This window comes from Grammomys surdaster, unplaced genomic scaffold, assembly GCF_004785775.1.
Source record: "Grammomys surdaster isolate TR1022 unplaced genomic scaffold, NIH_TR_1.0 126187, whole genome shotgun sequence".
Taxonomy (NCBI): domain Eukaryota; kingdom Metazoa; phylum Chordata; class Mammalia; order Rodentia; family Muridae; genus Grammomys; species Grammomys surdaster.
The window spans coordinates 8,735,719-8,757,426 of record NW_021620993.1 but is presented as its reverse complement, the minus strand read 5'-3'; the positions used below and the strand labels follow the sequence as shown (position 1 = coordinate 8,757,426).

The 21,708-nt window shown below is 41.5% G+C and overlaps 1 protein-coding gene across 7 annotated transcripts in view; it reads left to right on the top strand.

Annotated features, from left to right (window-relative positions):
• Nf2 (neurofibromin 2) overlaps positions 1 to 21,708 on the top strand; it is an 86,107-nt gene that overhangs the window by 32,978 nt on the left and 31,421 nt on the right. For 6 of the 7 annotated variants that reach the window (XM_028758051.1, XM_028758053.1, XM_028758050.1 and 3 more), the window contains 5 exons: positions 315 to 398; positions 9,990 to 10,058; positions 12,170 to 12,252; positions 14,897 to 14,972; positions 18,265 to 18,399. In XM_028758051.1, the coding sequence (XP_028613884.1) occupies positions 315 to 398; positions 9,990 to 10,058; positions 12,170 to 12,252; positions 14,897 to 14,972; positions 18,265 to 18,399 (447 nt within the window). Of the gene's footprint in view, positions 1 to 314; positions 399 to 9,989; positions 10,059 to 12,169; positions 12,253 to 12,646; positions 12,751 to 14,896; positions 14,973 to 18,264; positions 18,400 to 21,708 lie in introns of those variants that run through there. The other variant, XM_028758054.1, reaches the window with a different exon arrangement.

The window sequence follows — 21,708 nt, the reverse complement described above, 5'->3', positions numbered from 1 at the left end:
TGGAACTTACCTTGAAGACCAGGCTGGCCTTGAACTCAAAGATCCACCTGCCTCTGCCTCCCCAGTGCTGGGATTAAAGTGCACTGATACTGCCTGGCACGCAGATCTTATTGATGTTTGTGCAGCTGTCTTACTGATAGCTTCTTAGTGGCTGAACTCTCAACTGGTCTGCAAAATTTAAAAAAAAAAAAAAAAAGGTTCCCTTTGTCAAAAAATCATAAACAGGCTGCTTTGCAGCCCTCATTTAGAATACACTCCAGCCATCTGTTGTGTCCACCCATGCCATTGCCTATCTCCCTCCTTGCCCCTTTCAGGTGAAGAAGCAGATTTTGGATGAGAAGGTCTACTGCCCTCCTGAGGCGTCTGTGCTCTTGGCGTCATATGCTGTCCAGGCCAAGGTAGGTGCAAAGAAAGGGAAATGTGCTCTTCCTCAGCGTTAACTGTCGGATACAGTTTTCCATTTCTTTGAATTTTCGGGACTTCAGAACAGCTTGTCCCCAAAAATAAGATGTCATGAGACTTGGGCATCTATTGTTGCTGCCTCAACATCTGTATATTTTGTATATGTGCATGTGTATTGTGTACTATGTGACAAGCATATCATTCTAATGACTTAGAATTCATTCTAAGTGAATTCATTTAAAAAGATGAATTTTCTGTGTAATCTCATTATGCACATGTGGCTCATTAAATTCATCACATCAGCTTCATTTTATTAGTCAGGAAAAGTGAATTTATGGTCTCTAATTATGATCAAATGAGGCCGTTAGGTCAGTAAGACCCAGATCCTCCATCGAAACTCATCTTCCCAGAGATTACATTCTTGGAAACCACGCTCCTGGTGAGGCCCTGGTGGGCATATTTTGTGCATGTGGCTAGACTGCAGGATCTTGGTCTGCTGAGCCTGCTGGGCCCAGTGATGCTGTCTCATTAGCCTAAAATCATTCATTTTCGCATAGACATCAGACCAGGGGTGGTGGGAGAGGAACATCTTTGAGTATTGTGTCTTTGTCCCATCTTATAAGGTCAGGTAGAGTTTCAGCCAGAGAGTTTCATGACCCTTGGATTTCCTACCTCAATCACATTTTTAATGCAACTTCAGATCAAAGCTAGGAATGGTTTGCTTGTCATTTGGGTTGGGATATGGGTTTTGAAATGTGTATGCTGGTCAGGCCAGTAGAGCACAGTGAGCTTAATCATTTGATGACTCATTAGTGTCTGCTGAGTAGTCACAAGGATGGAACATGGGGCTTGTTAACTGTCAGATGCAGGCACTAGAGCAGCTTCTGCTCTCAGTGATTCTCCAAGGTCATTGGTACCTTCACAGGTAAAGCTAGAGACAGAATCTATGGCTTTAGGATTGTATTTTATGCCTCCCTTGAAAAAGGAGTAATTGAGAAAACAGAAAATGGGCAGTGGTTCAGTAAAGCATATGCTCCTTTTATGCTTTGATGGAGAGTATTAGTAAGAGGAGAAGGCACCCTTTCCATCCTGGTGGTGATGAAGCAATCATCTTCACTCTCTAGATCCACATACATGCCCCAGAGTTGACCCCTTCCTGCATGCTTTCTCCTGTCTAACTCAAACTCTCAAGGGTACTATCTCAGTCTCAAAGGTTTTGGGTCACAAATTCAAAGGCCACCTGTGTGGGGGCAGAAGGGTGTGGATCATTTTTCAAGGAACCAGCAGATGTTTGCTTGAACAGATTTCACTGAAGGAAAGCCCTACTTATTTGGCTTCTGCCAATTTAGAGATGAAAGTGATTCACAGACAACATATGTGGTTCATATGGAGGCGGGTGCTCTAACTGTTTTTTCCGGTGTCAAATTTAGGAATCTTACAAATAAAGGTAATCTCTAGCTTTTAAAGTCTGTATCTGGGCTGGGTGTGGTAGTGCACACCTTTACTACTAGGCAGGCAGTTAGGTCCCTGTGAGCTCCAAACCACCAAGGGCTGTAAAGTGAGGCACTGCTTACATTCGGGAAACCAGGACTTACTATAACGATGTTACCAGTTTCTCTTGGACTACTGCTTAGTAGTAAGAGAATATTTAGGGTAGGCTACCTCTTTGTTTAGCAAAGTGTTCAATAGACTATCTCAGAAGATACTCCATGAAGTGTCTTCTGGAAGCCAAGACTTATACAAGCTTGTTTTCCTGGTGACAAGATTAAAGGTTAGAAGAGATGACTGGTTTTTTTTTCCAAAGTCACAGTCCTTTTACATTATTTCTATACTTATGGAATGTGCAGACTACTTCCTGTTGTTTTTGTTTTCACGGCAGGGGACTGAACCTAAAGCCTCACACATGTGAGGCAAGAGCTTTACCATATAGTTTCCTGCCTCCTGGTGAAGAGTGAAGCAGACTGGGATGGAGGGTAGAGCCAGGCTGGAAGCCTAGGTATCTGAGCGGCCTGGCCCAGCACTTTGTTCTTGTCCCTCACTGTCTAGTGAGGTATGTGGTGGACAGGCATTAACTTTCATTAAATTCTAGTTTTGTTTACAAGATAAAACAACTTTATCTGAACTTTTTCAGTAAGCCATACTACCTCCTTCTCTTATGTACAGTTTATTTTCTTCCTAACCTTTATGAAACAGAAAGAAACTCTATAGAACTATGGAGGGGAAATGGAATTGAGCTCATTAACACATGGAATGTTATTATGTACAAATGCATTCATTACAGTATTTCAGCTGTTGAAGTGATATAGACACACTTAACTTTAAACCATAAAGAAACCATTAACTTCAAGATATCAATACAAATAAATTTAATCACATGGTCCAGTTAACAAGAACCACATTTCTTGGTTCAAGTTTGAATTATGCTAGAATCAAAAGAATGGACCAATCACATGACAAGTGAGACAATCTTGCAAAAGTTACCTGTTGGATCTTATATAGACAATTTAGTGTTTCAAATGTGTTTTCCTTTCTTTCTGAAATATGTTTGTACTGAAAATTACTCGGAGAGGATGGGATAGTATTTATGAATCTTGTTGCTGCCTGTAGACTCCCAACATTCAGAAGGAAGAAAAGAATAGTGGAAGATAGAGTTGGAGAGGTGGCTCTGCAGTGGGATGCTTACTGTTCTTGATTTGGACCTGTTTACTTTTCAGCATCCATAGCTCATCCCCATTCCGGAGGATCCATTGCCCTTTTCTGATCTGAGGGAGGGTTCCTGCATACATGTGGCACACATATACTCACTTACAAAGGCTCACACATACACATAAATTAAAAATAAAGGAATCTGGCCAGGCGTTGTGAAACACCTTTTTAATCCTACCACTGGGAAACAGAGATAGGAATCACTCGTAATTCTAAGGCCAGCCTGATCCACTTACCCAGTTCCAGGAGAGCCAGGACTAAACAGATAGACCATGTCTTAAAACAAAACAAAACCAAACCAATGAGAATCTACTCTAAAGTGTCAAGTGTAGCTAAATGCAATTCAGTTAAATTGAGTGCATATAAAAACACAATGGAAGAGTTGAAGATGAAAGTTCTTAGGGCGCAGATCATGAAAGGCCTTAGCATTAGCTGGTGGATGTGCTGAGCCAGTGAGGGGTTTATGTTTTTTTTTTTTTTTTTTTTTTTTTTTTTTTTTTGTTTTGGTTTTTTCGAGACAGGGTTTCTCTGTATAGCCCGGGCTGTCCTGGAACTCACTCTGTAGACCAGGCTGGCCTCGAACTCAGAAATCCGCCTGCCTCTGCCTCCCGAGTGCTGGGATTAAAGGCGTGCGCCACCACCGCCCGGCGGGGTTTATGTTTTGATGGAACATTTGGTAGCTATGTAGTGAACAGATTGATGAGTGCCCAGTGTGATGGCACACACCTTTAATCCCAGCACTCGAGAGGTCGATGTAGATGAGTCTCTGTGAGTTTAATGCCAGCCTGGTCTACATTGCAAATTCCAGGCAAGTCAAGTCTGTAGAGTGAGTAAGTCTAGAAACAACGAGAAAGAGATGTCTATTAATAAGTGATTGTTTTAGTCAGAGATTATGAGGTTTACACTTCAGGTAGTGGTTGGATATAGGAGGGGACTAACTTATGGCTTAGCAGTTCAGAGCACTGACTGCTCTTCCAGAGGTCCCGAATTCAAATGTGAGCAGCCACATGGTGGCTCACAATCATCTGTAATGGGATCTACTGCCCTCTTCTGGTGTGTCTGAAGACAGCTACAGTGTACTCATATAAATAGAAATAAAGTTTTTAAAAAAATGTCTATGAAGGGCTAGGCATGGTAGTGCATACCTTTAATTTTAGTACCTGGGAGGCAGAGGCAAGTAGATCTCTGTGAATTCTAGGCCAGCCTGGTCTACAGAGTAAGTTCCAAGACAGCCAGGGCTACACTGAAAAACCCTGTTTTGAACACTCCTCCCACCCCCCCAAAATTTTTTTGTCTAGGAGGGGACAGGAAATGCCTTTCAATAGAGTCCTTGCCTAGCATGCACCGAACCCTGGGTTTATCTTTAGCAGCATGTAAATGAAGAGTGGTGGTATATGTGTGCAATCCCAGAGGCAGGAGTATTAGGAGTTCAAAGCCAGCCTCTGTTATATAGCAAGCTTGAGTTGAAGGCCAGCTTGCATGATATGAGATTCTGTCTCCAAACCAGGACGCAGGCTTGGTGACACATGTCTTTGACCCCAACACTTGGAAGGCAGACTCTATCTCTCTGAGCTTAAGACCTGCCCACTTGGTCTACATTCCAGGCCAGCCAGAGCTACACCATGGGACTCTCGTCTCCAGAGCTCAATAAATTTCATATATGTAAAATTGTCTTCAAACATTACATAAATGCCCTCTAGAAGTGTGTTCCAATCTAACTTCCAGCAGCAGTATGTGAGAATACTTGCTTTGTGCGTCAATAGATATGATCAGTCTTTTAAAGTTTTGCTGACCTGTTTTTTAAAAAGAAATAGGCTTTAAAAAAAATTACGTAGCTTTGCTATGGGACTAAGATTCTGGCCGTCTGCTCATTTTTCCTCTGCAATGGCGGTTCATGACTTGCCCCTTTTTATGGTGTTTTGGTCTTTTTCTGATTGATTTATAGGTGCTCATCTATAATGATAGCACCTTTGTCTGCTGTTAGGTGTCAGGTTTAAGAATGATCTCACCACCCACTGTTGTGCCCGTCCTCGCTTGTCTGGCCTTTTATGGATTTTTGTTTATAGTTTTAAATCCTCGATTTCTAGTTAGTGACTATGTGTAGTCGGAATCTATTTTACACAGATGGTAGAAAGAAAGAAGAAAGAAAAGTATAAAAAAGGAAACCATTTGTTTTATTAAAGCCTATTCAGAACATTTGGTCTGATTTTTCATTGAATGTACAGAAAGGAGTTTTGTACTATCCAGAAAGAGACTGCTTTTAACTTTTCAAGTGGCTAAGTAGGCCTAGCTCCTTGAGAGTTTGAGGCAGGAGAATTGCTTGAGCCTAGGAGTTTGAGACTAGCCTAAACAATATAGGAGATACCAACCCACCTAACTTCCTGCAAATAGGAGAAAAAGAGAGAGAGAGAGAGAGAGAGAGAGAGAGAGAGAGAGAGACAGAGAGACAGAGACAGAGACAGAGACTGACTTACAGGTTTAAGTGATGAGCTTTTGATTTTATAGAGGTCAGACTCAGTCAATCAACACTCTGCCACTGAGCGATACTCACAGCCCCGAAGCAGCAAAAGGCAAGTTTTAAAGTGTTTGCCCCATGAAAGAATTTGATCTTTAAAAAAAGTAATTGTATATTTATCTGTTTATTACTGTGTGTGTATGTGTGCCTACTATAGCATGCGTGTGGAGGTTGGGGGACTACTTACAGGAATCAGTCCTCTCCTTTCACCATATGGATTCTGGGGATTAAACTCAGGTTATCAGACTTGACAACAGGCACACTTACTTGCTGTGGTATCTCACAGGCCCATGATGTTTTATGGGATTTGTTGTTGTTGGTTGGTTAGTTCGGTTTTGTTTCTTGGAGACAGGGTCTCTCTGTGTAGCTCTGGCTATCCCAAAACTCACTCTGTAGACAAGGCTGGCCTTAAATTCTGAGAGTCGCCTGCCTTTGCCTCCTGAGTGCTGGGATTAAAGGCATACAACCACAACCGTTTGGAATTTTTTTTTTTTAAAGAAAAATTTTTTTTTAAGGTTTATATATTTTATGTATGTGAATACACTGTAGCTGTCTTCAGACACACCAGAAGAGGGCACCAGATCCCATTACAGATGGTTGTGAGCCACCATGTGGTTGCTGGGAATTGAACTCAGGACCTCTAGAAGAGCAGTCAAGTGCTCTTAACCACTGGACCATCTCTCCAGTCCGGAATTTTTTTTTTTAATATTTAAAAAATTATATTTATTTTGTTTGGCAGGAGTGGGGATAGGATGGGATGCAACTCCTGTACCAAGACATGGATATAGAGGTCTGAGGACAACTTTTATGAGTTAGTTCTCTCACTCAGTTAGTTCCTGGGCTAGAAATCCAATCATTAGACTTGACAGCAAGTTCCTTCAACCACCAAGCTTAGATCACCAGCCCAACAATTTTTTTAATTTTTATTTTTTATGCATATGAGTGTTTTGCTTGCATATACATCTGTGTACCATGTGCATGCACTGTCCAGGGGGGCCAGAAGAGAGCATAGGATACCCTGGAGTTACATACAGTTGTGAGCTGCCATGTGAGTGCTGGGAGTAGAACCTGGGTCCTCTGCAAAAGCAGCAAGTGGTCTAAACCGCTGAGCCTTGTCTACAGCTTACCCCACCACCCCAAGAATTTTATCTTCATTGTCAGTTTCTCAAAGTGATTGACATTTACTTAGCTTGTTTTAGTTTTAAAAATTGAACATGGGTCTCTTACATGCTAAGCTACATCCTCAGCCTTCCCCTTTTTGAATTTAAATTTTTTTTTATTTTATGTCCATTGGTGTTTTGCCTGCATGCATGTCTGTGTGAGGGTGTCAGATCTTGGAGTTAAACAGTTGTGAGCTGCCATATGGGTGCTGGGAATTGAACTCAGGACCTCTGGAAGAGCAGTCAGTGCTCTTAACTGCTGAGCCATCTTTCAACCCTCTCTCACTCCCCTTCTTGAATTTAAATTCCAGTGATTTATACGGGGCAATATAAGACCAGGCTTTGTGACCTCTGAAATGTAGGTAATTTAGGGTTGGGAGTTTTCTGTTGTTGTTTGTTTGTTTGTTTTTAATTCAGGAACACCAAATGATGAATATTAACATTAAGCACAGGCCCACGCAGCAGCAGAGCTTTGAAACTCCAGCTTTCTTACTTTCAAAGTAAATTCATCTTGATCTAATAAGAATGCTTCTGTTGCATAAAAAGATGAGGAGAAGTCATTTCCATCTATAGAATCATATAGCTTTCTTTTGTATTTACTGCCATAACACCAGCATTTTTCCTCTTTGTTTTTTAAGTAGACATTGAAATAGACATCAAGATAGCTTTAATGTTGGGAGAGGAGTTGGCCCAGCGAAGAAGCTCTTTGAGCAGAATCTCCACTGCCTCTGCATTGCTCAGATGTAATATATTTGATCCGTGTAGTAGCTAGGAGCTTGGTATAATTTAATAATGGGGGTCATTAATCTTGCAAGCCTTTGAGCCCTGAATTTACAACTTTAACTTTGCATATCTGCTTACTTTTGCGTTAAAATTTGGTTGGCGAATGTTGAAAGGCTTGCAAATGCAGCTAGCATGGCTCTCAGTCATAACCTCTGAAGTCCTCAGTAATGAAAGACACCATAGTGCTCATCCTGACTTTCCAGGATCAGCACCGACTGCCCCAGATACTTTGCTCCTTGCTTTACAGGTGGAGAGCTGGGGCTTAAGAGAGACGCCTTACAGCAGCACTCTAGAGATTTCTCTCCAGGGCTCTCATCTAAGAAAGAACTTAGACTTGGAAAGATGCAATCTATTTTATTTTATTTTATTTTATTTTATTTTATTTTATTTTAATTTTGTGACAGGGTTTCTCTGTGTATCCCTGGCTGCCTTGGAACTCAGTATGTAGACCAGGCTCATCTTTAACTCTGATCCGCCAGTCTCTGTCTCCAAAGTGCTGGGATTAAAGTCGTGCCACTGCCATCTGGCTTTTTTTACATTTAAGGAGAAATATTCTTATTTTATGTCTATGAATGTTTTGCCATGGTGTTTGTGTGTGTAGTCTGCATGCCTGGTACCTACAGAGGTCAGAATAGGGAGCTGGCTTCCCTGGAACTGTAGGTTCCCAGCACCCACATGGTGGCTCACAACCATAACCCGGCTACTACACTGATCAAATATATTACATCTGAGCAATGCAAGTGTAGTGGAGATTCTGCTGAAAGAGCTTCTTCATTGGACTAATTCCTCTCACAACAATAAGGCTACCTTGATGTCTGTTTTAAAAACAAAGGGGAATGATCCAGGTTCAATTCCTAGCACCTGCTAGGAGGTTCATTTCCTCCTCAGGCCCCAGGCACATGTGTGGTATATAGATGAACATGCATGCAAAACACTCATACATGTAAAATATAACTCCAGTTCCAGGGACTTTGATGTCTTCTGGCCTCCAAGGGCACCAAGCAGACACATGGGACATAGACATACATGCAGATGAAACATTCATACACGTAAAATAAAATCAAATTTTTAATTAAAGAAAAGAGGTGGTTCAATGGGTAAGAGCACTTGCCATTCTTGCGAAGGATTAAGGTTCTATTCCCAGCACCACATGGAGGTCCATTACCTCAGGCACCAGCACACATGTGGTGCACAGATGCACAGACAGGCAAAACACTCATACACATAAAATAATAAAAATAAATCTAAGAGTTTTTTTAATAAAGAAAAGAGAGAGAAGCCACTGGGCTGCTGAGATGGCTCCGTGGGTAAAGGCACTTGCTGCCAAACCTTATAACCTAAGCTGGGTCCCTGGAACTCACATGGTAGAAGGAAAGAACTGATTCCATGTAAGCACTGCGGCACGCACCACCCCCAAATAAATAAGTAAATGCAGAAGAGGGAGAAACCATTGACTGCTGACTGAGAAGAGATAGGCTTTGTGCTTAGGTTCTATTTCATTTTCTTTCTCTCTTGCCCATTTATTTTTATTTTTATTTGAGACAGGGTATTACTCTATAGTCCTGGCTAACCTCAAACTTATAGCTGCCTCTGCCTCCTGAGGGCTGGAACTAAAGGTATCACCATGCCTAATCCACAGTCTCTATATCTGGACTGGGGGTTGAATCTAGGACTTTATGCATGATAAGCAAGTGCTGTCCCACAGAGCCACATCCCAGCCTATTTGATTTTGGATGATTCTCTGATCTAAGTTTTCTAGGAAAGAAAGGAATATTGTTTTTAAAAATCAGGCAATAGACAATAGAGTTGTTGCCCCTGAAGGAGTATCGGAGATCGCTGGCCCCTCTAGTGATCTGCTCTCCAGCTTTGGCTGTGTGAGTTAACCTTTTATCTTATTGTTTCTTTGTGCAATAGGAATGGCAGTGTTGATATCAGAGCTTTCCAAAGCAACTTTCAGAGCCTTGAGCAAAAGTTATTAAAAACATTGCTTGCATTATCCCTGGTCCCACCTTGCAATTGGCTCCAATTACCAGCTACTTAGAGGCATTTGTAGGTAAGGCTCTTATCATACTTGCTAATCACAACTTTCACAGTTGTGTTTTGTTGTTTCCATTACAAAGCTAATGTTTGGAAGTGACTGCTTTCTCTGAGGGTTAGGAAACAGACTACATTTCCATACAAATGTCACATTCCTATTAGCACATCACCCATCCATCCCTTATGGGATTTTGCAACTCTGCTCATAGATGTAATCAGCTTTGTATTTTCATTCAAGGATAACAAACTGGCAAGGTTGAAATCTTGTCATCAGAATTGAATTGCTTCCTGGAACTGGGTGGGAGGAGGGAACCAACTAATTGAGCCTTGATCAGAAATGACAGTACTCCTTAGGACCTCAGTCACCTGTTCTCTTTTCTTTCCAGTATGGCGACTATGACCCCTCTGTACACAAGCGAGGATTTTTAGCCCAAGAGGAATTACTTCCAAAAAGGGTAAGAAATCAAATTCTCTGTTTGGGAAAATATAGCATATGTGGCTGAAGGGAAGCCACTGAGTGGTTTGAAGAGTGCTGGAAGGACACAGCAAGCACATTTGCAGAGATAGTTCGGTATCTTGAGAAAGAAGGATGGAGTCTTAGCTAAGCATATTTACTCTGTCTCTGTGTGTGTTGTACATTCCTATGAGTGTGCAGGTATGTACACTTTCATACATGTAGAGCTAAAGCTGGGTTCCAGGTGTGTACCTCTTTTTTTTTTTTTTTTTTTTTTTTTTTTGGTTTTTCGAGACAGGGTTTCTCTGTGTAGCCCTGGCTGTCCTGGAACTCACTCTGTAGACCAGGCTGGTCTCGAACTCAGAAATCCGCCTGCCTCTGCCTCCCAAGCGCTGGGATTAAAGGCGTGCACCACCACCACCACCCGGCCAGGTGTGTACCTCTATTCTTTCCTTGTTGTCTTGAGACAGGGTCTCTTGACTGCAAGCTTGGTAGCCAGCTAATAACCTTTCAAGATCTGCCTGTCTATCCCAGAGTGCTATGATTATAGACATGTGTACAGACATGCCTGAGCTTTTTTTTTTTTTTTTTAATATTTTTATTTATTCTTTGAGAATATGTTATATACATATTATATATAATATACTTGTGGTATATTATATATGTATATATATGTATATATATGTATATATGTGTATATATATATGTGTGTATATATATGTATACACATATATATACACATATATACACACACACATATGTTTTTGTTTTTTTGTTTTTGAGACAGGGTTTCTCTATGTTACCCAAGCTGTCCTGAAACTCACTCCGTAGACTAAGCTAGCCTTGAACTCACAAAGATCCTCTGCCTCTCGGGTACTAGAATTAAAGGTGTGCACCATCACTACCACTACCCAGCTTCTTTAATCATAAGCTTTCTCCTCCCCCAACTTCTCCCAGGTCCTACCCTATCTTTTTACTTACTCAACTTCATATTCTTTTTGTTTCTCTTAAGTAATAACAACAAAAGTAATGGATTTCCTCCCCTCTTTTTTTTTTTTTTTTTTTTGGCTAGCTACTCCTGAGTCTTGCTGCCTGTGGTGTGTTCATACACCCAATGGTCATTCCACTTGAAAAAACTTGATTTTTTCCTCTCTCAAGAGCTATCAATTCCTAATAGCTTTTTCATGTCTGTCAGTACTGGGGATTCAGACTGAAGCCCCCATGTTTGCAGAGCAAGCACTTTTACCTACTGAGCTTTCTCTCTAGCTCCTGTTGTTCTTTGAGACAGGCTCTCACTCTGTAGTCTGAGCTGCCTGTGAACTCACTCTCCTCTTACCTCAGTCTCCTGAGTACTAGAATTAGTGCTGCACATAGTGGGTCACGTCTGAACTCCCAGTATTCTAGGGGCAGAGGCAAGAGTATCACGAGGTTAAGGCCAGCCTGGGCTACAGAGTGAGGTTTGGTTTCAAAACAACAAAATAGCAAGAGTTTGTGGAATTAATGAAATGCCAGTCAGATGTGGCCTATAGATAATTTTCTGACGTGGCAGTTTCTGAAGATGGTTGACGGGCATTGATGTAAGGGAGCCATGAGACTGTGTGCTCGTTGTGCAAAACTGAGCTGTTGGGGTGGAGAAGATGAGGTTGGGAAGGGCCTTTTAATCCTCTGTCTTGCTGGTTGTATTCATTAGACACAGAGCAGCCCTCGGCTGCTTCCTATCTTACAGCCCCACTTATCATCTGTCACTGGGTAATAAAGGCTTTCCCCCAACCCTTTCCTGCCTTCCCTGTTCTTTGATGACTTCTGTGCAGTAGACAGCCAGAGTGAGTAAGCATTGCTCTATTGTCAGGGGTGGTCCCTCAGAAGAACAGCCCCAGCAGCAAAAGGGGCCCAGGAGTGTACTTAGGCTTGAGGAGGCCTGCAGCTTGCAGGTTGCTCTTCTAGTGGAACAGTGCTTGTTTATACACCCACCTCTGTGTGTGACTCTCCCTGCATGCAGCTTTTTATAAATAGCTCTGTTGTTTTGTAAAAATGAACCATAATTATAAAAATGGCAAACAATACCCAGACTTGCTTTGCATGTGGGCTTTTCTTTTGCTGTCTTTTTGGTAGGTGATAAATCTCTATCAGATGACTCCAGAAATGTGGGAGGAGAGAATTACTGCTTGGTATGCGGAGCATCGGGGCAGAGCCAGGTGAGGCTGCTTCATCCTTGGTTTATATTTCTTCATGCCTCCTCCCCTATCCTTAAAGAACTATAAAACTAGGGCATGCTCGTTGAACAGAATGCAGTCCTGAAGTATATAAAAGAAGCAAGAAATGGAATAATGTCGCTCTTCAGTTTTGTGTGTATCCTTATTGTAGTGTGTTGCCCTAAAAAAGGGGGAGGGGAATGTGACAGTCTGGACATGTAGCTCAGTGGTAGTGTGCTTGCCTAGCATGTGTAAGACCCTGGGTTGAAACCCAGAATGTACAAACCTGGTGCACTTAGTGGCAGTTTAGTTTAACACTGTTTGAAGCCCTTTTGTTTTTGCATTTAGGCATGTGTTGATGGCACTTAGAATATCTGCATGCTTTTCACTTTTACAGAAAGTTCTGCAGTGCACAATCTCATGTTGTCACACAATTGCAAGAGTCCAGAGGGTAGAAGAGAGTTGGTGGTGAAAGGAAATGAACATTTTGTGTTTTGACAGGTGACACTAAATTGTTCTCTGGAAAATTTTTTACGTTTTGGCACATGTCCATCAGCAATGTTAGTAGAATGTTCCTACCACCCTGTGTTTTTAGTCAATCTGTAGTTCTACTAAATTAAAATTAAAACACAAGCTGGGTAGTAGTGGCACATACCTTTTATCCCAGCACTCAGGAGGCAGAGGTAGGTACTCTCTGTGAGTTTAAGGCCAGCCTGGTCTATAGAGCAAGTTCCGAAACAGCCAGGGCTACACAGAGGAACCCTGTCTCAAGAGAAAATTAAAATATTAAAATGTGGAGCTTGTTTTAAGTATTCCCTTGGTAGCTTCAGATATTGACTGTCTTTGCACGAGGTGCCCTACTCCCATCCTTCAGATCAGCTTCCTGCTATATTTTTTCCTCAGATTTATTTTGTGTATATGGATATTTTTTCTACATGTATGTTTGTGTACCATGTACATGCCTGGTGCCTGTGGAGGCCAGAAGAGGGCACTAGAACTGAATGGTTGTGGGGCTCTACCTGGGTATGAGGAGTTAAACCCAGGTTCTCTAGAACAACCACTAGCTCCTGTATCTTTATTTTTTTTGTTTATACCCATGAAATGAACAGATGATGAGCTCACTGCTTGATTATTGCCACAAAATGGTAAGGAAGAAATAGACCATGACTTCTCAGGGTCCTTCCTCCCCAAAGATACTAGTTTACCAATGTCTTTTCTTTTTGAGTCATTCTGTAGCTCTAGCAGTCCTAGAACTGACTGTGTATTCCCCAGGCTGGCCCTCTCCCACAGATAGCCACCTGCCTCTGCTCAGTGCTGAGATTGAAGGTTTGTGTAGCCATTGCCAATCCAGTCCCAGTCACTCCAATTTCTAATTAATGTTCCCTTGGATTAGTGTTGCCCGTTGATTTTTCTCTCTCTTTCTCTCTCTCTCTGCTTCTTTCTTTCTTTTTTACTTATCATTGTTATATTACTATTTTGTAGTGCTGAGGATCAAATACAAGGTCTCTCACATGCTAGGCAAGTAACTGTTCTATCACTGAGTTACACCCATAAGCCACCGTCACCCATTTTAAACTTTAGATAAATAAAGCCAATTTCTAGTTGTAGTGCCACCTTTTCCTCAAGGTATCTTGTGAGATTTGCGTACGTGGCATGTAGCGATATTGTCCTCATTTTCATGACTGCAGAGTTCCAGCACATTAGTGTAACAGATTATTCATGCCTTCTACTGTTGAAGGACTCTTAGGTTGTTGGGTTGTCTCTTGGTTTTTGCTGTTATAGGTAATGTTGAACACTTTCCCAAAGTAATTGAATCAATTTACATCAGCAGTGTGTGTGATTTCTGTCCTTCCACCTGCTTGCCAACACTTGGCATTCTCTCAGGGTGAATTTTTTAAATCCATTTGAGAGTGTTTTGAGATGAGAGAGAGGACAAGGACAAGGTCACAGGGAAGCTTGAGTTAAATTACTTCAATACTGTTACCTCTCATGGAGTTTTCTGCAAGTCACTGCTGCATCCAGAGCTTGCTTTAAGCTTGACTTATAACACAGAAGTGTTCACCTACTGGCCTGAGTTTTATGGCTCAGATAGTTCTTGCCTTAACCTTCAGCAGTACCAGATAAACCAGGAAAGTAGGTGCTGTCAGCTAGCTTCTAGAAAAGCCTCTTCATTACTGAAGCCTCTAGGTTAAGGAAGTACAGATACAAGGCAATAACTTAATTAATTTGAGGCCGGAAAAGAATGCACTGTGGCTTTTTTTTCTTTTTGCCAATGTCAGGGACAGAACCTAGAGCTTTGCAATGCTGAGTGAGTGCTGTACTACTGGGCTCTATTCCCAGCCCCCACGGCCTTTTTCTTTTAAATCACTTGAGACAGATGTCACTATTTACGAAGGCCAGAGTGTGAAATTGAAGCCAAGAGTCAGTGTAATGAGTCTGTTTTCTTATTTTCACAGGGATGGGAAATTCTGCTTGTGTTTAATAGACTCTGGGTTGAGAAAAGTGTTGCTGGTGTCTGGTCTGTCTCCTCTTCTGCAGGTCTCATTTATCTCGCCATAGACATGCTCGGAATATTTGACTTGGCAAGTGTCTGTCCTTCATCCTTGTCACTTAGCCCTAATAATGGTGTCTTCCATTCTCCTCACAGGGATGAAGCTGAAATGGAGTATTTGAAGATAGCTCAGGACTTGGAGATGTATGGTGTGAACTACTTTACAATCCGGGTGTGTTGACTCCTTCCCAAGTTCCCTGGCTCTCAGAAAGACTGAGTAGAGGCCACACAGGCAGCTGGGTTACTTCCAGATTCCAGGGTAGTTAAGAGTCTTTTATGGTTCAGTAGTAAAGAAGAAAAGAGGAAGACAAGGGTCAAGAGCCTGTTTTTTTTTGTTTTGTTTTTTGTTTTGTTTTTTTCATTTGGGGCTTCAAATTAGATCAGAGGTAATTAAGTGTCAGTGGTACCCTGAGGGACTCAGGCCTGGTTCTCTTCTCAGCTGAGACCTGTTGGAATGCTGGCCATGTAATGTTTGATTATTCTGGCCTCTTGGGAGATCCAAGGAGCACCTGGAAATAATGTCTTTCCCTAGAGCCCACTGAAAGTAAGGCTGCTCTTAGAGATTCCTAATTTGTTTGGGTGGAACTCTTGTTCTCACTGTGAGGCTAATTAGTTTTCTATTCAGACCATTAATGGTCCCCAGGCCTCTGGGAACCAGTGCCTCTGCAGAGAAAGGCATTTGTGTTCTGTTCAGGTCTGGCCCTAGAGCATGTTTTTCTCTTGTGGGGGAATTTGGCTGCTGGTTGCAGCATATTCATGACTTCTTCCAAAGAAGCACATGCGATGTACCCAAGCTTTTCTTCATTGGTGGATGAGTGGATATTAAGAAACTTGGCCACAGATGAGTAGACAGACAGTAAAGGTCAGCTGCAGCCATCCCCCTTTATGATCCCAGGTACCTTTGCTTCCCTCTTTTGGGTTCCTACAGTCTTTATGTTAACTTTGAGGAAATTGAATTAATGACTCCAGTATTCTAGGGTAGCTTTCTATTTAATTTGTTTCCTAAATACAGTTTTTTTTTAGATTTTTTTTTTTCATAAAAAAACAGGGCACACTGATATGTACTACTATAATAAGCAAGTGCCTAAAGGATATTTTATTTTCAGCAGGACCTGAGTTTAGTTCCCAGCTCCCAGTTTGGGAGGCTCACAACACTGCCTGATGCCTCTGGCCTCTGGGAGCACTTGCACTTATGTACACAGACACAGAAATACGTAACTAGAAAACCATAATAATAAAAACAAATCTTAAAAAAAAAAGAATGCAGAAGGTCATCTCTCATGTTTGGTGAGGGCCAGTGAGATGGAGTAGTAGATAGGCAATTGCTGCCAGGCCTGACATGTGAGTTCAGTCCATGGGATTCACATGGTGAAAGGAGAGAACTCTTGTTCTTACTGTGAGGCACATCATCCTATGATCTTCACATGTGTGCTGTGGCATAAGCATGCATCCACACAACACACAGACATTAGTAAATATTAAATAATTAAAAGTTTTATTAGTTTGTATTTGACATCTGTTTCTTTGAAATTAGACTAATTTAATGCATTTCTGTGGTTGTGTCAACCCAATTAACTTCTCTTGCCCACCACCAGCAGTAATTGTTTAAAAGAAAAAAGCATTTGCAATCCTTAGAAAATGAGACTAGGCAATGGTAACACACACTTTTAATCTCAGCACTCAGGAGGCAGAGGCAGGTGGATCTCTCTGAGTTTCAAGCCAGCCTCATCTACAGAGTGAGTTCCAGGACAACCAGGACTACACAGAAAACCTCTCCAAAAACCAAAACAGATTTTCTTGCAAATTTATTTTATTTAGAAGAAGAAAAAAGAATAATGTATACTTTGTTATACTTATTTATCTATATTTGTGGTGGTGGGCAGAGAAAAACATGCTGGAGTTCTCTTCTACCAAGTGGGTCCTGGGGTCAAACTGAGGTCAGACATATCAGTAAGCATGTTGATTCACTAAGCCATCTCAGCAGTTCAAAAACCAGCTTCATTAATCAGATGAGCATTTACTAGGTTTTTTTTTTATGTTGAACAATAGACAAAGTTAAAGGCATTTTAGTGACTTTATGTTAGACATCTTAAATTCTATCATTAACTAGGGAAGATACATGATTAATACATTTTATTTTAGCTGATAGATACTTACATGTACATATTAATGGAGTACCGTGTGATTAAAACAATTTCAGAGACGTTATTTGTGCTACCATCTCTTATCTCTAAAAGTGTGAGAGTCATAACGAGAGTAGAGGGTGGAATCCTTTCTCTTTTTATTTGCTAAATTATCAGAAACACAAGAAAATGCCTTATTTTCCATAACAGGCTATATAGATGTGAGAATACAAGCCTCACTCACTTCTGTCAGCACATCAGTTTTAAAACCTTTGCAGACAAACAGAACACTCTCTGGCTGAGTGGTAGCGCTTGCTTTCAGGTGTTAGAAGGCGTAGGGAGATTCATCTTCAAGTGCTCACCTCCCCTCTAACGCCTGCTGTTAGAGTGGTACTTCTAGTCACAGCCGGAGCGCCGTCTCGGTTTGCAAATCTGCTCCCCTTCCCTCGAATCTTGTCTTAATTTCCTTGTTGTCAGCAAGGGGGAGGAAGCTGTAGTGTCCTTGTATGTGGGAGGAGTTTCAGCTCCCCCTGCCTCTGAGGACAGGACAGTGGCTCCACAGCTGGTCAGTAGCTTGGGACACGTGTACTAAGCCTCTGGCTGAAATAACTGTTGACCAGGACTGCTCTCAGAGGTGTAGCATTCATATAGTTAACTAGTGTTAACAACTTCATTGAAGTGTAATTTATGTATAATTTATTTTTTTTATTTCTTCCAACGTTCAGTTATCAATCAAGTATTTGAAACATGGAAGAATGAAGGATTTATCGAATGCCATATATATCCACCACCTAGCTACTGCAGTTAATACCATATTGGGGTATTATATAGTAAAACTACATGGAGCTGCATTTCAACCTAACATGAGACTGTTTAGTCCCTAGACCTAAACATTTCTTCTAGAAATCCAACAGATTTTGTGTGTGTGATGATGCAGATCAAATCCAGGGTCTTATACATGCCAGAGAAGAACACCACCGTTTCCTGTAATGGGAGAAATGTTCAAATGTGTGGATTTTGGCTCTCCCTTTGATAATCTGATTATTTAACTAGTACTCCCAACATTTAAATTACCATTTTTTTTAGCCACCAAGCCAATGACAGGAGTCTGAATCCACAGTGATACTTGCAGGGGACACAACAATCACAAAAATGGTATTGTTTTGCTTCTGCTTCCCCAAATCCAGAAGCTGGAAGCCTCTTGGGTTACAAGAGAGCCATGATTTCTGTTGGGACTTGTTGAAACTTGTCAAATATAACAGTGCGCGGCAGATTCTTTAGAAAGTTGAATAAAATCCCCAGCTGGAAGCTGACTACAGCTGCTCTTTATTGGCTCTGCAGAATAAAAAGGGCACAGAGCTGCTGCTTGGAGTGGATGCTCTCGGCCTTCACATCTATGACCCTGAGAACAGGCTGACCCCCAAGATCTCCTTCCCATGGAATGAAATCCGAAACATCTCCTACAGCGACAAGGAGGTAGGACCTGTCTGTACCACAGGTGCCATTTATGGTACAGGAGTCCTGCAAAACGTTCGTTCCCATTTCTCTTCTTTGCCAAAGCTTCCCAAGCCAGACCATCTCCTTGTCAGTGAAAGTCTTTTAATTCCAGGCTTTAGAACTCTGGTTGTTGATTTTTAAAGTACTTACAGAAAGTTTTGACATCCTTTTTTCTAAGAGCATGGCTAAACCCTACTATTGACTAACAAGAGAGTGAGCAGCTCAACCTGTCAGGACTAAGCCCCAAAGAACAGAAAGAAGGGAAAAAGGAACAATTTCTGATTATTTGGCTTTCTGTTTCTTTATATTTTAAGTGTGGTCTGTATTAAGCTTCTCCCTGTGTACTGTGTTTGGTACATGTGGTGGAAAAGTATGTGAGTGTGCCTGCATGTAAAAAAAAGTCTTCTTTTGTGGAGGAGAGAGAGGGTTGCTTTTATTGTTCTGCTTTTTAACTGGGTTTCACTATGTAGTCCTGGCTAGCCCTAGACGTGCTAGATAGACCAGGCCAGCCTTCAACACTGCTTCCTGAATGCTGGGATTAAAGGCATGCAACCACCATGCCAGGCTGATAGCTATGTATTTGTAGGGGGTGTATTAGTCAAGATTCTCTAAAGAAACAACTGATGATGGGGTGAATATGTATATGAAAAGAGTATTAATTAGATTGACTTACAGCACGAAGTCCAAGTACTCCAACAATGGCCGTCTCACACTGGAGAAGAGTGGAGTGGAGAATCCAGTAGTGTCCAATCCACAAGGCTGGATCTCTCTTGAGTCTTAGTCTGTGTTTAAGGCCTGGAAGATTACTGAAGAGCAGCTGCTGTTCAGTCTGTATTGTAATCCCAATGAAGTTGGTTCTAATATTGGTGAAGGAATGCTGTAGCAAGAGGATAGATGAATATGCTGCCAAGAGTGAAAGAAAGTATGCCAGCAAAGGCCAACTTTCCTTCTTCTATGTCCTGTCATGTGGGCTACTAGAAAATATGGCCCAGATTTAGGCTTCATAACCTGATTAAGAAAACCTCTTGGGGCCGGAGAGATGGCTCAACTTCTAAGAGCACTGACTGCTCTTCCAAAGGTCCTGAGTTCAATTCCCAGCAACCACATGATGGCTCACAACCATCTGTAATGGGATCTGATGCCCTCTTCTGGTGTGTTTGAATATAGCTGCACTGTGCTCACATACATAAAATAATTTTTTTTTCTTTTTTTTTTTTGTTTTTCGAGACAGGGTTTCTCTGTGTAGCCCTGGCTGTCCTGGAACTCACTCTGTAGACCAGGCTGGCCTTGAACTCAGAAATCCGCCTGCCTCTGCCTCCCAAGTGCTGGGATTAAAGGCGTGCGCCACCACTGCCCGGCTTTTTTTTTTTTTTTTTTTTTTTTTTTTTAATAAATAAATAAATAAAACCCTCATAGGAATATTGGGAAGCTTGGGTTTTAATTGATTCCAGATACAATCAAATTGACAACTAAGATTAGTTATTAGTGGATATTTCTCTGAGTAATGACAGTAATGAAGACAGTAGGCTGCTATATTTCCAAGAATAAAGTTTGAGAAACTTAAATAACATAATTGGGTTAAAATATTTCTCTGTAGCTCAAAATGGCCTTGAATTGACAGCAATACTCCCTTAGCCTCCTAAATTCTGGAATTACAGCATGAGCCACTGTGCTCAGAGTGGATTCACATATCTCCATATAAGATGACAACTTTCTCCAAATGTAATAGTCCTGTTTTATGTATTAATTCTGTTTATCTTTAGTAGATGGTGCTGGGGATCAAACCCAGAGCCTTGCATATGCAAGGCAATTACATTTTACTGAGCATCTCCCTGTTCTCCTGTCCTCCTGTCCTCCTATTCATTAATCTTAAAGAAATTATTGTTATTGTTGTTATTATTATTATTATCATCATCATCATTATTATTATGTTTTGTTTTTAGGGACAGTGTTTCTCTGTGTAACAACCCTGGCTGTCCAGGTGTTCACTCTGTAGACCAGGTTTATCTTGAACTCACAGACCCAGTTGCCTTTGTTTCCTGAGTGCTGGGATTAAAGGCGTATGCCACCATGCCCAGCTTAAGGGAGTTATTGGACTTTGTGCCAGGCTTCAGAGAGCAAACAGATGTAGAAAGATACAGAGCTGTATAAAGTGCAATATTAGCTCTCAAGGTAATCTGGTTCAGAATGACTTGACTGCTCAAATGCATAAGTACAGTGTGGGCTGGTGAGATAGCTCAGTGAGTAAAGGTGCTTGCTATCAGGCCTAGTGACCTGAGTTCCATTCCTAAGACCCTGATGTTGGAGAAGTAGAGAATGAAGTTATATAGGTTGTGCTCTGACCTTCACGTGTAGGACCTGGCTTGTACCCCATCCTTCCATAAATAAATAAGACGGAAGGGCTGATGATGTGATTGCTCAGGGCCTCTAATTATATACATGTTAGCCCTGGCTGTCTGATCAAGTCCTCAGGATTAACTTACTGTAAAGGCAGGGATATATTCAGTATCCATGACACCAGAAAACAGATACACTGAGATCTTGTGTCTGATGAGTGAAGTAACAAGGACTGGAAGCTAGGGTGCCTGATGCCAGAGCTCCTGCTTATCAAAGTGGTCCAGGGGCTGGACCCTAAAACCACAAAACACCAGGCAGAAGAAGAAAGCCTGGACAGTGAATAACAGTGATAGTTTATGTTACTTGCAGATCTCAAAGCATATTTTCTGGTTGTTTTGTTTGTTTTGGTTTGGTTTTTGTTTTTCTTTTTTAGCAACTTAAGGAAAATACTATTTACTTACTGGAGGAAGGGGTGTAGCATGTACCAGGGTGGGTGTGTAGTGGTCAGGGGACAACTTGTAGGAGTCTTTACTATCCTTATACTATGCTGGTCAGCTTTAAAGGATTGGTGACAGTCATATTAACCTGCTGAGCCATTTGCCAGGCCAATGCATTTCTTTCTCTCTCTCTCTTTCTTTCTTTTCTTTTTTTTTTTTTGTTTTTTTGAGATAGGGTTTCTCTATGTAGCCCTGGCTGTCCTGGAACTCACTCTGTAGACCAGGCTGGCCTTGAACTCAGAAATCCGCCCGCCTCTGCCTCCCAAGTGCTGGAATTAAAGTGTGCTACCACTGCCCAGCTCCAATTGCATTTCTTAATCCTAGGCATTCTGGCTGTTAGTTTTTATAGCTGGTTATCCTGGGAAGTGAGCATTTGGTAGTTCTCCTTTTCAAGTTCTTAAATTGGAAACTCCATGTGACTTAACATAGTCTGTGTGTCACAGTGTAACTAGTG